This window comes from Pelodiscus sinensis, chromosome 1 (genome assembly GCF_049634645.1).
Source record: "Pelodiscus sinensis isolate JC-2024 chromosome 1, ASM4963464v1, whole genome shotgun sequence".
Classification (NCBI taxonomy): domain Eukaryota; kingdom Metazoa; phylum Chordata; order Testudines; family Trionychidae; genus Pelodiscus; species Pelodiscus sinensis.
Genome location: NC_134711.1, coordinates 221,521,819 through 221,536,257, shown reverse-complemented (window position 1 = coordinate 221,536,257; position 14,439 = coordinate 221,521,819). Strand labels below are relative to the sequence as shown.

General features: G+C 52.2%; 1 protein-coding gene across 1 annotated transcript; it reads left to right on the top strand.

The window, feature by feature from the left end:
- Nucleotides 1–5,069: 5,069 nt before the first annotated feature.
- LOC142823516 (uncharacterized) lies at nt 5,070–11,181 on the top strand. Its single transcript, XM_075914904.1, has 3 exons — nt 5,070–8,150; nt 8,736–10,218; nt 11,127–11,181. The coding sequence occupies exons 1-3, from the start codon at nt 6,023–6,025 to the stop codon at nt 11,179–11,181; spliced, it is 3,666 nt and encodes a 1,221-aa protein (XP_075771019.1). The 5' UTR covers nt 5,070–6,022.
- Nucleotides 11,182–14,439: the final 3,258 nt, after the last annotated feature.

Genomic DNA, 14,439 nt, shown 5'->3' with positions numbered 1-14,439 from the left:
AACACATAAGGCAGGGGACTGCAGAAAGAGACAAGATGGCTTGATGATTAAGGCTGTGGAATGCGGCCCTGGAGCCACTGGATTCTAACCCTGTCTCTGTTGTAGAGCTTCCATGTGGTACTGCATATTTTTCAGAAATGGTCACTAACTGCATCTTCCATATTGTCTAGGTGCCCAGTTGAGATCATGGGACCTGATCTGAAGAAGAGCTGATCATTCACAGTTGCGGCTGATGTCTGTGGTTGTGTTTAGAACAGGGGTGGGCAATAATTTTTGATCAGGGACCACTTCTGTAATTTTTTAATTGACCCCAGGCTGTCCTGGAAGGGGTAGAAGGGGCAGGACCAGGACACTTCCATGCTTCCCTGTCCCAGACCCTGATCGGTCTGTAGGTGCAGGAGTGTGTGAAGTCTTTGCCCCTGCCACCCCCCAGAGAGAATTGCTAGCTGTTCAGAACAGCTGGTGGTTCCCTTTAGGTGCCACATCCCTGGCAATGAGAGGAGACTTTGTGCACTCCCCTCCACCTCCAGGTAAATCCAGGCCTAGGGGTGGGGGAAGCATGCAAAGTCTGCCTCCACCCTGAAAGGGAGCACCACGCTTAGAGTCACCCGCCAGCTGATCAGCAGCTAGCAGTTGAAGCGACGTGCTGAGCCCCTTGAAGGGTAAGAGGAGACTTCAAATGCTCCACCTGCCCCCAGGACAATCAGGATTTGGGGGCGAGGGAAACATGTGAAGTCTCCTCCCACCCTGCCCCCGTCTAATCGCCGCACACTCCTTGCAGGGCAAGGGCAGGGTGGGAAGAGATTTCATGCTCCCCCATCCCTAGGTCCTGATTGGCTTGGCGTCATGGGAGCAGCAGTACTTCCACAGGCCAGATCAACAAGCTTGGGAGGCCGGATCCAGCCCATGGAGGCGCTTTTGCCCACCCCTGGCTTAGAACATATGAACTGCTATATAATGCCGGGTACTCAGAAAAAGATCCACATGATCTCAAATTAGGTACACTACATGAGTGGATACTTTTGACCTTAATCTTTGTATCTCCATTCCCACTCTGTAAAATGAAGCTAATGCCCATTTGCCTCAGAAGGATTTTATGAAAATAAATCAATGTTTGCGTAGCATGCAGTTAGATTATAGCAAGGCCCATGAGGTGGCTAATGTTTATTTTAAATGGAACTCATATTTGCACATACAATTTAGGATGTCAGACAAGATTAGGCTATGTCTAGACTGCAGGCTTCTTTTCAAAGAATCTTTTCCGGAAGAGATCTTCCAAAAAACCTTCTTTTGAAAGGGAGCGTCTACACAGCAAAAGCACATCGTAAAAGCGATCTGTTTTTTCGAAAAATAGCATCCACAGTGAATGGACGCTATCTCGCATTTAAGTTGTGATTACTATGGACAGAGTGGTCAGGCCTGCAGGCCTCTTCTTTCAAAAAAAAATCCCTCTTCCGCATCCACACATGCCTTTTTTCCAAAAGAGCTCTTTCAGAAAAATACTTTTTCCTCATAGAGAGAGGTTTACCACTGTTGGAAAAAACCCTGCATTCTTTTGACTTTTGTCAAAAGAATGCAATTGCGGTGTAGATGTAAGTGCAGTTTTTCTGGAAAAAAAGGATGTTTTCCTGAAAAAACTCTGCAGTGTAGACATATCCTTAGGAAAAAAGAAGAAAAGAAGGGGCTCCATAAGCAATGATGAAGCCTCTAGTACTTAAGATTCTTAAGGTAAGCAGTGTAGAGTGACACATGGGGTATGTCTAGACAACATGGCTCTGTCGACAGAGCCATGTACACTAGTTTACCTGACATAGTCAATGAAGTGGGGATTTAAATAATCCCCGCTTCTTTAAAATAAAAATGGCTGCTGTGCTGTGCCGACAATCAGCTGATCCAGCACAGAGCAGCAGTCAAGATGCTGATCAGTGGACAGGGGAAGCCTTTATCGACCACTCCTGTAAACCTCGTTTCACAAGGCATAAGGGAGCGGTCGACAAACACTTCCCTTGTGTCAGCCGACGGTCAGGGCAGTGTGCGTGTGTGTGTTTGTGTGTGTGTGTGTTACCGAGAAAAGGTTTAACATCCATGACTTTACTGCTAGGACCGGGGGCCCATCGCGGAGGGCAGCCAACAGGCTGACAGACGCCCCAGAGCTTATAGGAATAGCTTATTACATTTCAGATTTCAGCTGCTAGGATACAGGATCCTTTCGCAGTGGGCAGTCTAGGGAAGACTGAGAGATGCCCCAACGGATCTGTCCCCCAGGAGGGACATGATCCAAAACGCCCAAACTCTTCCTATACCTGTCCCTTATGACCGGCTGAAGTTCTTTTAAATTGTGCTTGGTTCTGTTACAGCAACTGAAGGAGTCAGATTAAAACTTAAACAGTTACAGGTTTATTAAAGAAGCTGATAAATCATATGGTTACAATGGCTATTGCTCTATTTCTTAACTGCTAACAAATACAGATCTTATAAATGGTTACAAAGAAGATAAAGATAGAAAAATAGAAATAATGGTACCAAGTAACAGCTTAATCTTTAAAGAGCTCTATGTCTATGTGTACACTTAAGACAAAGGACCACATCCAGGTACAATTTTTACCCCCTTCTGTGCCTCTTGATTCCAGCGGGTCAAGCCAGGGCCAGTCCCTCAATTCCTAGGAAAGACGAATACGAGGTGGGCATCACTGTGGAACCTCGGGAGGTCAAACACCTAACCCGACCAGCAGATAGACGGTAGATTGACACTCAGAGTAAATGTGCTGCTGGACCCATCTTTATACCCATAGGGGCCCGTATCCTCTTTCTTATCTAAGATGCCAAATTGTACTGGTCTGTTTGTGACGCCAGTTCTTACAAGCAAGTTTCAAGTTAACTTACACTTGCAAGAGAGATAACTAAATTGTAAGTACTGGACATTTTTTTACTGGGCGAGAGATTCTTCCCCCCGCGGACGGCTGTGTGTTCATATCAATATGGGTTTCAGTCAAGGGCACTCCTCGGCAGCCTCTTGGTCAGCAATTGGTGTATCTCTGTTTACAGGGTCACAGCAGCCTGCATATCCAGGCCTTCTGTTCAAGGCTTTTACTGCTCTGTGTGCCCTGCATGCTTCAGGCAAGCAAAAATGGATGTTACAGGGGGGTTCCTGTCTGGCTACACCTTGTCAACCGATCCGTGTCTAGACTCTCGCGCTGTGCCAGATCAGCTGATTGTCTAGACTGTAGACATTTTTATTTTAATGAAGCGGGGATTATATAAATCCCCACTTCATTGACTATGTCGGGTAAACTAGTTTACATGGCTCTGTCGACAGAGCCATGCGGTCTAGATATACCCGTGGATATCCTGCTGATATTCATCCTATTATGTTTTATAATTGGAGGTTTAATCCTTAGCAGTGAATTTTCTTAATTGGAATCTTAAATAGAGCTTTGGTTTTAACTTTTATATACTTGGGATTATAGTGCTATACAGTCATGAGTGTATAAATGTATCTAATATTTCTCTTAGAGTCCTGGCTTGCTGAGGTCTGCCCAGAAATACATGAGTCACACTATTTCTGATCTGGCACAGCTTGAGGAAGTTTCTATTTTAAGAACATACTAGCTAAAGATTAGAAATCATGTGTCTGGGTCTGCGTGCTCCTAAATATACACATATTGACATTCTGACTGCATCATAATGTAGCCACTAGCTATTGCAATCTGAGGGTCCAAGAACAGCTGAGGGTTAAGCTATTCATAAGACTAACATAAATTAAGGAGAAATATATGGATTGTCAAGAAAAATCTTGCCTTTGAAAAGTTTCTTCTGGAAAGGGCAAAGTCAAAAGAAAAATGCTCACAATTTATATATACATGCAGTTCATCTACTCAGTGGAGTCTTGAGCTAACTCATTTGATGCTCAATAGAGCCTTCATCTAGGCCAGGGGTCTCCAAACTACGGCCCGCGGGCCGGATGCGGCCCGCGAGGCCCTCTCATCCGGCCCGTGGAGACCTTTTTGGCTTGTTGGTGGCCGTTGCGCTTTATTGCTTGTGAACATCCAGGCTCTGCGCGTCCCTCACAGCGAGAGGGGTTGGGACTTGGCGTGGACAATTGCTCCCTATTGGCTAGCTCTCTCATGAGGTCACTAGTGGGCTGGGTTCTCGATTGGTTGAGCGCACGAGCCTAAATCTGCGTTCGATTGGCTCATGGCCCAGCTTGACCTTGGATTGGTACAGGGCTATGACGTAGTCTCCTTTATGCCACCCAATCAGCGAAGGGGCTAGTAGCTGGTTTATGGGGCTCTTGGCGCGAGAGGGGGCTGAAGTGGGTACTTCGCGCGCGGGGGGGGGGGGGATACCTGAGGAGCTGGTGCCCATTGCAGGAGGCGGTCTGGTTGCTGTGGCACAGCCTCTGGGTGACGCTGTGCCATGCCTAGCGCACTGCCCTGGTCCCTGCAGTGCGCCCTGAAGAAACATCCCTCTCCCTTCCACGTCTGGTCTCTTTCATCCACAACCCAGAGCAGCACCGCCCTGCCGGGTATCAGTCTGTGGGAGCGTTGGGCACTGCTTTCCAACTTCCTTTACCAAGTGATAACGTGTCTGCTTTCAAACCAGCTTTTCCCATTAAAATGCATGCCCCTTGTTCCATGGGGCTATGTTACAAATTGTCACCTCATTCCCTGCATGATAGGAGAGCGATCACATCTCTTCAAGTGTGAGCGTCTTAGGCTGAACATATTGCCAGGATTATGTTGCTTACAATTTTCATCACATTGCGCAGGTGGAAATGAATTCTCAGCAGTTTCCCCGTTCTGGAGCCCCTCCTGCAGGACTAGGACAAGCACCACCCCCAATTTCAAACAGTGGATCTATTTTAATAAATAATTAAAAACAACATCCATGTTTTGATTGTTTTTTATTTGGACCTCAAGTGTGTAGTCGGCCCCCGAACTGCTGTTTGATAGTTAATGCGGCCCTCGGGCTGAAAAGTTTGGAGACCCCTGATCTAGGCTATGCTGAAAATAAAACACAATCAAACAGAAATTAATATATACTTATGGGGTTAGCATGGTGTGACGGGGCAGCCCCGCCCTCGGCGGAGAGCCCCGCACCGGCCGCCCTGTACAGCGGGAGGCGGAGTGCCCCCCGCCGCTGCCCGCGGTGTTCGGCGGCGGCGAGGAACGCGTTGGCCTCCGACGCGCCGGAGGACGTCATCCGGGCGCGCCGGAGCCTAGGCCCCGTTGCCCTGGCAATGGACAGACGCCCCGGCGCGGAGGGCGGGGACGGCGCAGGACGCCGGGGCCGCGCCCCCGGCGCCAACTTTAAAATGGGACCGCGGCCCCAAGGGAGGGGGGGGCAGCCGACCGCGGGCGGAGGACAGCGCCGTGGAGAGCGGCGCAGAGCAGCGCAGCGCGGCTCCGCACCCCGCCGCACAGCCCCACACCGGACAGGGGAGCAACGCCGAGGCAGCGGACCACCCCCAGGCTCGCGGGTACCCCTGACGGCGGCGAATTGGTGAGCTCGGGAGCACGAGGGGAAGGAAGCAGCCCAGGGCAGAGTCAGGGATGACTGGTGGGCTGGCGAGTTAAGGGGTCGAACCCCGTCAGCCGGGTTCGGGTCACTTGGACCAGAACCCTTAGGGCCCTGGGCTGGGGCCCGTGAGAGTGGGCGGGCCCGGGCCCCCCTTCCCCTCCTGCGTTGTTGCGGGGGGGAAACCGAAGACGAAAGCACGGAAAAGACTAGCCGAGGGAGCTCGAGACTCAAGGACCATAGCGAGCCCTCTGGGCAAACGCCGCGGGGCGGCGTGGGGGCGTCACAGATGGTGGAGAATGTGGGCATAGTGGGGATCCTACCCCGGATGTAAGGGGCGATTATATAAAAAAAAAAAAAAAAAAAAAAAAAACACCTACTCACGAACCCAGCCCCCCCCCTAGGAAGGGAAAGGGGGTGTGAGAAGGCTTAGGGAGCACTAACAGGGGGGTGTCTTGTGGTGTTTTTCGGAAAAAGGGGAGTGAGAACTGCACCGGGACACGCCATGGATCCGGCGCAATTCATGGAGTGGGTCAAGGAGACCCAAAGGCAAAACCAACAGCAGCAGTCAGCCTTAATCCAGCAGCTCACCACCCAGCAACAAGAGCAGCAAAAACAACTGATCCGGGAGGTAGCCGAGCAAATGAAGGCGCAACAGGAAGAGTGGATGAGACGATATCCACCGGCAATGGTGACCCCCCTGAGTCCAGCGTGCCCCGAAGAGGAGGGGCCAGCCGGAGAGGGGGAGGTGGTACGCCTGCCCATACGGCTAACTAAGATGGGGCCGGCTGACGATCCTGAGGCATACCTCGCCACCTTTGAGAGGGTGGCGACGGTAGCCCGGTGGCCAGAATCCCACTGGGCTACACTACTGGCCCCATACCTAACGGGCCCGGCTCAGTTAGCATATAGGGGTTTAAGTGACCGCGAGGCCCTGCATTACTACCGATTGAAGGAGGCCATACTCGACCAAATGGGGATCACGCCTGAGACGCACCGCCAGAAGTTCCGGGGTGAACCCTACAGCGCCGAGGTTCGCCCCCGGGCCATGGCCCAGAAGCTAAGAGAGGCCGCATGGCGCTGGCTGGAGCCTGAGCAACACACGGGGCCCCAGGTGGCAGAACAAGTCGTCCTGGAACAATTCGTCAACATCCTCCCCGCCGGCGGACAGCGATGGGTCCGCAGACACCATCCCTCCACCCTCCAGGAAGCCGTGGAGTTGATGACAGACTATGAGGCCGCCGAACGGGCCGACGGGCGCGACCGCGGGCGGAAAGCCACCCCCTCACCGCGTCTCGACATCGGACGGGGAGTCCAAAGGAGAAGGAGCCCAGAGAGGGACGGGCCGCGGAGATGGGCCGCCGCAGCGAGGCCAGCGCGGGGCGAGGAGGGGCCACGGGAGGCACCGCAACCCCGGCCTGAACCCCCCCGGCGTCAGAGGCCGGGCACCCCACCTCCGGCCCGCGGGACCTGCTTCCGCTGTGGCCAAGAGGGGCACTTCATCCGGGACTGCCCCTATATGGACTGCTCCTACGCCCAGGCCTTGGCGGGGGCCGAACCTGAGGCCAGCGACGGGCAAGGTAGGATATTAAGGACCGTAGGGATAGGGGGTAAGACGGTGGTAGCCCTTGTGGACTCTGGCTGCAGCCAGACGATTATAAGAGCCGATCTACTCCCGGAGGGAGGACCACGGGGCCCGCCGGTCTGGGTGCAGTGCGTACACGGCGATTCCCACCAATACGCTACTGCGTGGGCCCAGATATCGGATGGGGACCGCCAAGAGTGGTGCTACGTGGTGGTCGCCCCTAGGCTAGTGTACCCCGCGCTCCTAGGACGGGATTGGCGGGGCTTCCGCCGGGCCCTGAACGCATGGCGGGAACGAGGGCCTCCCCAGAGAGAGGAGGGTATGATTGGGGACCCCCGCCCCGGCCCACAAGAGGGCGAGGCAGAAGGACCGCGAATACTGGAGCTAGTGGATGGTGACTTTATACAGGAACAGCGGGAAGATCCGTCACTCCGACATGCATGGAGTGCCGCCCGGGATCCGCAGGACGAGGACGCTCCCCAGGCCGACAGGCCGACCAGCCCCTACTTTGAGGTACGACACGATCGGTTGTACCGGGTGGACGGGGGGCAGGGGGGCGATTCAGGGGTCGAGCAGTTGCTGGTGCCAAAAAGGTACCGACAACGCCTCATGGAGCTAGCCCACGCTAACCCCTGGGCCGGGCACCTGGGGGCAGAAAAGACTGTGCAGCGTATCATTCGGCGGTTCTATTGGCCGGGCATCTTCCGCGAAGTACAGGACTTTTGTGGCTCCTGCCCCGAGTGCCAAAAGGTTAGGCCGAAGGGGGTACCCAAAGCCCCCCTGGTGCCGTTGCCCGTGGTGGGAGTGCCCTTCGCGAGGGTCGCCATGGATATAGTCGGCCCGTTGGATAAATCCAAAACCGGGCACCAGTATATTTTGGTGCTATTAGACTATGCAACACGATATCCGGAGGCCATCCCGCTCAGAAACGTGCACGCCAGCACCCTTGCTGCGGAACTTGTGAAGATTTTTGCCCGAGTGGGGCTGCCGGAGCAGATTCTAACCGACCAAGGGACTAACTTCACCTCGAGACTGATGAACGAGTTGTGTAAGTTGTTGCGGATCGAGCGGCTGAAAACGGCCATCTACCACCCCCAAACAGACGGGTTAGTAGAACGTTTTAATAGAACGCTAAAGGAGATGCTAAGGAAGTTTGTAGGGCAGGAGCCCCGGGATTGGGACGCGTTGTTGCCAGCGCTTCTGTTCGCGATACGGGAGGTGCCCCAATCCTCTACAGGATTTTCCCCGTTTGAACTATTGTTCGGCCGACACCCGCGGGGGATACTAGACATTATTCGTGAGAATTGGGAGGAACAGGGGACCCGAGTGCAGGGGTCGGTACAGTATGTCCTGAACCTCCGGGAAAAGCTGCACAGGCTAGGGGAGTTCGCGAAAGAGAACCTGGAGCAAGCCCAAGCCAAGCAAGCCCGGTACTATAACCAGGGAGCTCAGTTGCGGGTGTTCGACCCGGGCCAACGGGTCCTGGTGCTGTTGCCGACCCCCGGCTCGAAGTTGTTGGCCAAGTGGCAAGGGCCCTTCGAGATCCTGAGGCGTGTAGGGGACGTCGATTATGAGGTTAAAGTGTCAGGGAGGAAGAATGACACACGCATTTACCATATTAATCTCTTGAAAGCCTGGAAGCAACGGGAGGCCTTCTGGATCAACCCAGTGCCCCCCGACCCGGAGTTAGGACCCGGGGACCTCGACGGGGCAACCCCGCCCCAGGCCTTCCCCACAGGAACCGACCTAACCGAGGCCCAGAGGAATGACCTGGAGGAGCTGCTACGGACCTTCGGGGATGTCCTGACGGCCGAGCCGGGGCAAACCACCCTCATCCACCACCACATAGAGACGGAACCCCGGAAGACGGTGTGTGAACGAGTACGGCCCGTGCCCCGGCGGATGTGGGAGACGGTGCGAGGGGAGGTGCAGAAGATGCTCCAGTGGGGAGTCGTGGAGGAATCCTTCAGCGAATGGCGCAGCCCTATAGTGCTCGTCCCGAAGCCCGACGGATCACTACGATTCTGCATCGACTTCCGTAAAGTCAATGCGCAGTCGCGCTTCGATGCCTACCCCATGCCACGGGTCGATGAACTGCTAGACCGGCTCGGAGGCGCCCGGTACCTGTCCACTTTGGATTTGACCCGAGGATACTGGCAGATTCCCCTGACGCCGACCTCCCGAGAGAAGACGGCCTTCTCGACCCCATTTGGGCTTTACCATTTTACACGGATGCCCTTCGGGCTACATGGCGCCGCCGCGACGTTTCAGCGCCTTATGGACCGGGTACTGAGAGAACAGGGAAGATGGGCGGCCGCCTACATCGACGACATCGTCGTGTACAGCCAGACATGGGGCGAACACCTCCAACACGTAGGGGCCGTGCTACAGGCTCTGCGGGAAGCCGGGCTGACGGCGAACCCACGAAAGTGCCGCTTCGGGGAAAAGGAGGTAGTCTATCTGGGGTATGTAGTGGGAAGGGGTCAAATACGTCCCGTGGTAGAAAAGGTTGAAGCCTTGAAGAGCTACCCCCCACCCAAAACAAAGAAACAGGTGCGCCAGTTTCTCGGGTTAGCCGGATACTATCGGCGTTTTATCCCAAACTTCGCGACGATAGCAGCGCCGCTAACGGACTTAACTCGGGCCGCGATGCCCCAGAAGGTGGGCTGGTCGACCGAGTGCGAGGTAGCCTTTCAGAGGTTAAAGGAAAGTTTAAGTCGCGACCCCGTATTGGCCCAACCTGACTTTAACCTCCCCTTTACGGTCCTAACAGACGCCTCCGAGACGGGGATTGGGGCGGTCCTCTCGCAGGGGGAAGGAGAGGAAGAACACCCGGTGGTGTACATCAGTCGCAAGCTCTTCCCACGGGAGCGTCGCTACTCGACCATTGAGAAGGAGGCCCTTGCGGTAAAGTGGGCCTTAGACATGTTAAGATACTATCTTTTAGGGGGACGGTTCAAGGTGGTCACGGACCACGCCCCACTCCGGTGGATACAAACTATGAAGGACGCGAACCCGCGCCTGATGCGGTGGTACCTGGCCCTCCAGCCATACGCCTTTGACGTGGCCCACCGACCTGGCGCGCAGCATCAAAATGCGGACTTCTTTTCGAGAAGGTACGAGGCAGACTCGGAAGAAGAGGGAGGGCAGTTAAAGGGGGAGGTGTGTGACGGGGCAGCCCCGCCCTCGGCGGAGAGCCCCGCACCGGCCGCCCTGTACAGCGGGAGGCGGAGCGCCCCCCGCCGCTGCCCGCGGTGTTCGGCGGCGGCGAGGAACGCGTTGGCCTCCGACGCGCCGGAGGACGTCATCCGGGCGCGCCGGAGCCTAGGCCCCGTTGCCCTGGCAACGGACAGACGCCCCGGCGCGGAGGGCGGGGACGGCGCAGGACGCCGGGGGGGCAGCCGACCGCGGGCGGAGGACAGCGCCGTGGAGAGCGGCGCAGAGCAGCGCAGCGCGGCTCCGCACCCCGCCGCACAGCCCCACACCGGACAGGGGAGCAACGCCGAGGCAGCGGACCACCCCCAGGCTCGCGGGTACCCCTGACGGCGGCGAATTGGTGAGCTCGGGAGCACGAGGGGAAGGAAGCAGCCCAGGGCAGAGTCAGGGATGACTGGTGGGCTGGCGAGTTAAGGGGTCGAACCCCGTCAGCCGGGTTCGGGTCACTTGGACCAGAACCCTTAGGGCCCTGGGCTGGGGCCCGTGAGAGTGGGCGGGCCCGGGCCCCCCTTCCCCTCCTGCGTTGTTGCGGGGGGGAAACCGAAGACGAAAGCACGGAAAAGACTAGCCGAGGGAGCTCGAGACTCAAGGACCATAGCAAGCCCTCTGGGCAAACGCCGCGGGGCGGCGTGGGGGCGTCACACATGGGCTTTCCTATTACTGTAATCCTGCAAGAATCTGTTCTTGCTTCCTTGACTAGAGAGTGCCTACTTATTTCCCCTGGCATTACTATTGTCAACCTAGCCAATTCAGATGTGTTGTTGGTACTTGCAGCTGCATGTTGCAGTTGTTGGGTTTTTTTTTCAAGGAGAGACAGAGTTATGAGTGGCTTTAAAGGCAAGGACAAGATGTTTTACTTTTGAACTTTATATGGAGCAAACCAGAGACGGCAGCGGACGGATTGTTTTGGGGGAAGAAGGAGGGACAAAGTCAGTGGAATTAATTCTGATGTAATGAAGAAACAGGGTTTATTCCCACATATTTAGCCATTCATTAAATTAAAGCATCATCAATTTAATTTAAATTCATTCCAGCTAGGTCTACACATTTAATAAAGTGTTCAGTGTAGTCCATGCATCATCAACTTCCTTTTAGTGTTTTGACTGACTTTAATAACCTTGGCTAAATAGAATCCATGCACATTTTTCTAGATTTCTTTTACAACAGAATTTCTAAGCTGATGGTATTTTGACTTCAATAAATGTATGTTTTTGAGTACCACTTTTTATTTAACCTTATTCTTCTTAGTGAGTAAAATAATATTTCACAAGGCATGCATTATACAAGAATATACTCATGTGACAATGTGGAATATGCGGATTCTGGGGTGTGACTTTGAGGTACAATGTCACTGATGGGACTACTCGGATGCTTAAAGTTAAGTTCATATAATTCTTTGCAGGATTGAAAGAGTCCAAGTTATTAACTCACATACAAGTTATTATATAGTGCTTAAGAAAATTATTTACATTCCATTTGGTCAAAGTTCTGGTGGATTAAAATTGGTGAAGGATATGAGACTGAAGCTGAGAGTAGAGAATTCCACTGGACTTCTTCTATAAATATAGGCCTAGATGGAGTTATACTAATGATAATTTCATTCCCTTGGTATATCTACACTTGCACCCTAGTTCAAACTAGGGATGCAAATATAGTTATTCGAAATAGTAAATGAGGAGTAATGTTAGTTTAAACCAAGGGTTTTGATTCAAACTAAGACAGCTCGGAGTGCACTTTCACTTTCGAAACAGCTGGGATTCGAAACAACGCATGGCACAGATTATGCTAATGAAGCACAGGATATTGAAATCCCAGCTTCATTTACTATTTTGAAAGCCTACATTTGCATCCCTAGTTCGAACTAGGGTGCAAGTGTAGACATACCATACAGACTAAACATAAAAGGCCAAAATCTCATATTTTTAAAAGGATTTAAGAGACTTGCTTAGGATAATGCTAAGTAGGAAAATGTTTCCCTCACCCTTTTTCTCCCACAAAGTGTCCTACTGCCCATCCTCCCTCCTTTTGCCCCAGTCATTTCCATAACATTTTTTAAAATATTTAAAAAACAAAGCAAAACCAAAGCAGACAGTAGTGGATGCACTACAATCCACCAGTAAAACCTCCTTGAAGAATTCACGCAACTGCATTTTTTGCATGTACTTTGGAAAAATGTTAGGGTTTGTTTATACAGGGAAATTTATCCATTTGCTTAGTACAGTGCAGCTATACCCTGTGGCTACGTCTAGACTGGCATGATTTTCCGCAAATGCTTTTAACGGAAAAGTTTTCTGTTAAAAGCACTTGCGGAAAAGAGCATCTAGATTGGCATGGATGCTTTTCCGCAAAAGCACTTTTTGCGGAAAAGCGTCTGTGCCAATCTAGATGCAGTTTTGCGCAAGAAAGCCCCGATCGCCATTTTCGCCATCGGGGCTTTTTTGCGCAAAACAGTTTTCAGTTGTCTACATTGGCCCTTTTGTGCAAAAGCATTTCCGGAAAAGGGCTTTTGCCCGAATGGGAGCAGCATAGTATTTCCGCAAGAACACTGCCAATCTTACATGAGATCGTCAGTGTTCTTGTGGAAATTCAAGCGGCCAGTGTAGACAGCTGGCAAGTTTTTCCGCAAAAGCAGCTTTAGGAATACTATTTTGTATAAGATGCAACCTGTATGTACCCAAGTGGAAACTTACTCATGATGGGTGGCCTTTTTTTTTTCAAGATTATGTCAAACTGGAAAAAGTGCGATTGTTATTCTGAATACAATGTCCATATGAGGATCGTCTTCCACAGTTAATCAAAACCCAAAGGAAAACACCAAAACTATTCATCCACCCAAGATTTTTCCTAGCTATAGTGCTTCTTCCACAGATCTTTCCAATCCCCTTTCAGTTTTGACTCTCTTAGGGTAAGTCTACACTGAAATCAAACACCTGCAGCTGATTCATGTGAGCTGACTCAGGCTCACAGGGCTATAAAACTTCAATCTAGACATTTGGGCTCAGGTAGGAGCCTGAGATCAGAGACCCCATGAGGTAAGAGGGTCCCAGAACTGGGGCTCCCACCTGAGCCTGGATGTTACACTACTTTTTTGTAGAGCACAGAATTTTTTAAAATTCTCCATATTTTCCATGTTCTTTTCTATATTAGTAATGGTAACGAAGCACATAAGGAGCAAATGACACACAGAAGTGAATCCACGAGTGGTTAGTGAAAACAGGGCTGCGGGAGGCAAACCCCCAGCCTCACCTCCAGCCTCGCCTCTACCCCACCCCACAGGGAAGTGGGGTAGCACTCCACATGTGCATAGCCCCCCAACCACAGGGAGAGGAGGGGAGTGAACAGGTATGCACTTGCCCCAGCCTCCCCAACCCCAGATCACTGGGGGGAGCGAGGAAGGTGAGTGGTGTGGCCCAGCCCCAGAGCACCGGGGGGAGAGAGGATGCTGAGCCGCTCGGTCCAGCCCTGGTGCATTGGCATCAGGGGCACTCCACCCCCAGAACGCTGTAGGTGGAGTGTGTGCAGGGCCAAGTCTGGCAGTTTGAGAAGGAAAAGCCTTCCTCTGCGTAGGCTACCGGATGCCCATATGAATGCCATATACATTCTGGCTCTTTTTCTGCTTCACTTGTTCTTTAAGGCACTTCTCTTCTAGACTAATGTGTTCAAAAACTCATTTCAATTATTTTTATTATGCCTGGCTACAACTTCCCAGCATTCAAAATATGAGTGTACAGTTCATTTCAGGATTCAATATCCCTGTTAAACAGTAATTCATGTCAGTATCCCCATTAACACTCCAGCAACTCAGTGTGTTCCATTGATTCATAGAAGTACATGGACAAGGAACCCTTCTCCTGTCCATTGAATACTATTTTGTATAAGGAATAATTCACTCGATAATACTTAGCAATAGTAATGAAACATTTTCCATTTTGGCCAGCTGCTAAAATTGTGTTTTCTGATGCACTAAAGGCAACTCTTTCTCTGTCCACCTCAGCAAATGTTTTAAAATGATGTAGATACTAATCTATACCATTTGCTATCCAAGAAATATTGTCCCTGTTCCCTGATTCGTCCATTCCTACACTTGGGACAAGCTTTTGTTCTTCCCATGTTTTGGGGAA

Bases quoted from the DNA above. Each gene is read 5' to 3' on its own strand.
- LOC142823516 (XM_075914904.1), top strand. From the start codon at position 6,023: ATGGATCCGGCGCAATTCATGGAGTGGGTCAAGGAGACCCAAAGGCAA. The intron at 8,151-8,735 runs GTAAGTTGTTGC...ATCTCTTGAAAG, and splicing joins GAGACTGATGAACGAGTTGT to CCTGGAAGCAACGGGAGGCC. The intron at 10,219-11,126 runs GTACGAGGCAGA...TTTTTTTTCAAG, and splicing joins GCGGACTTCTTTTCGAGAAG to GAGAGACAGAGTTATGAGTG.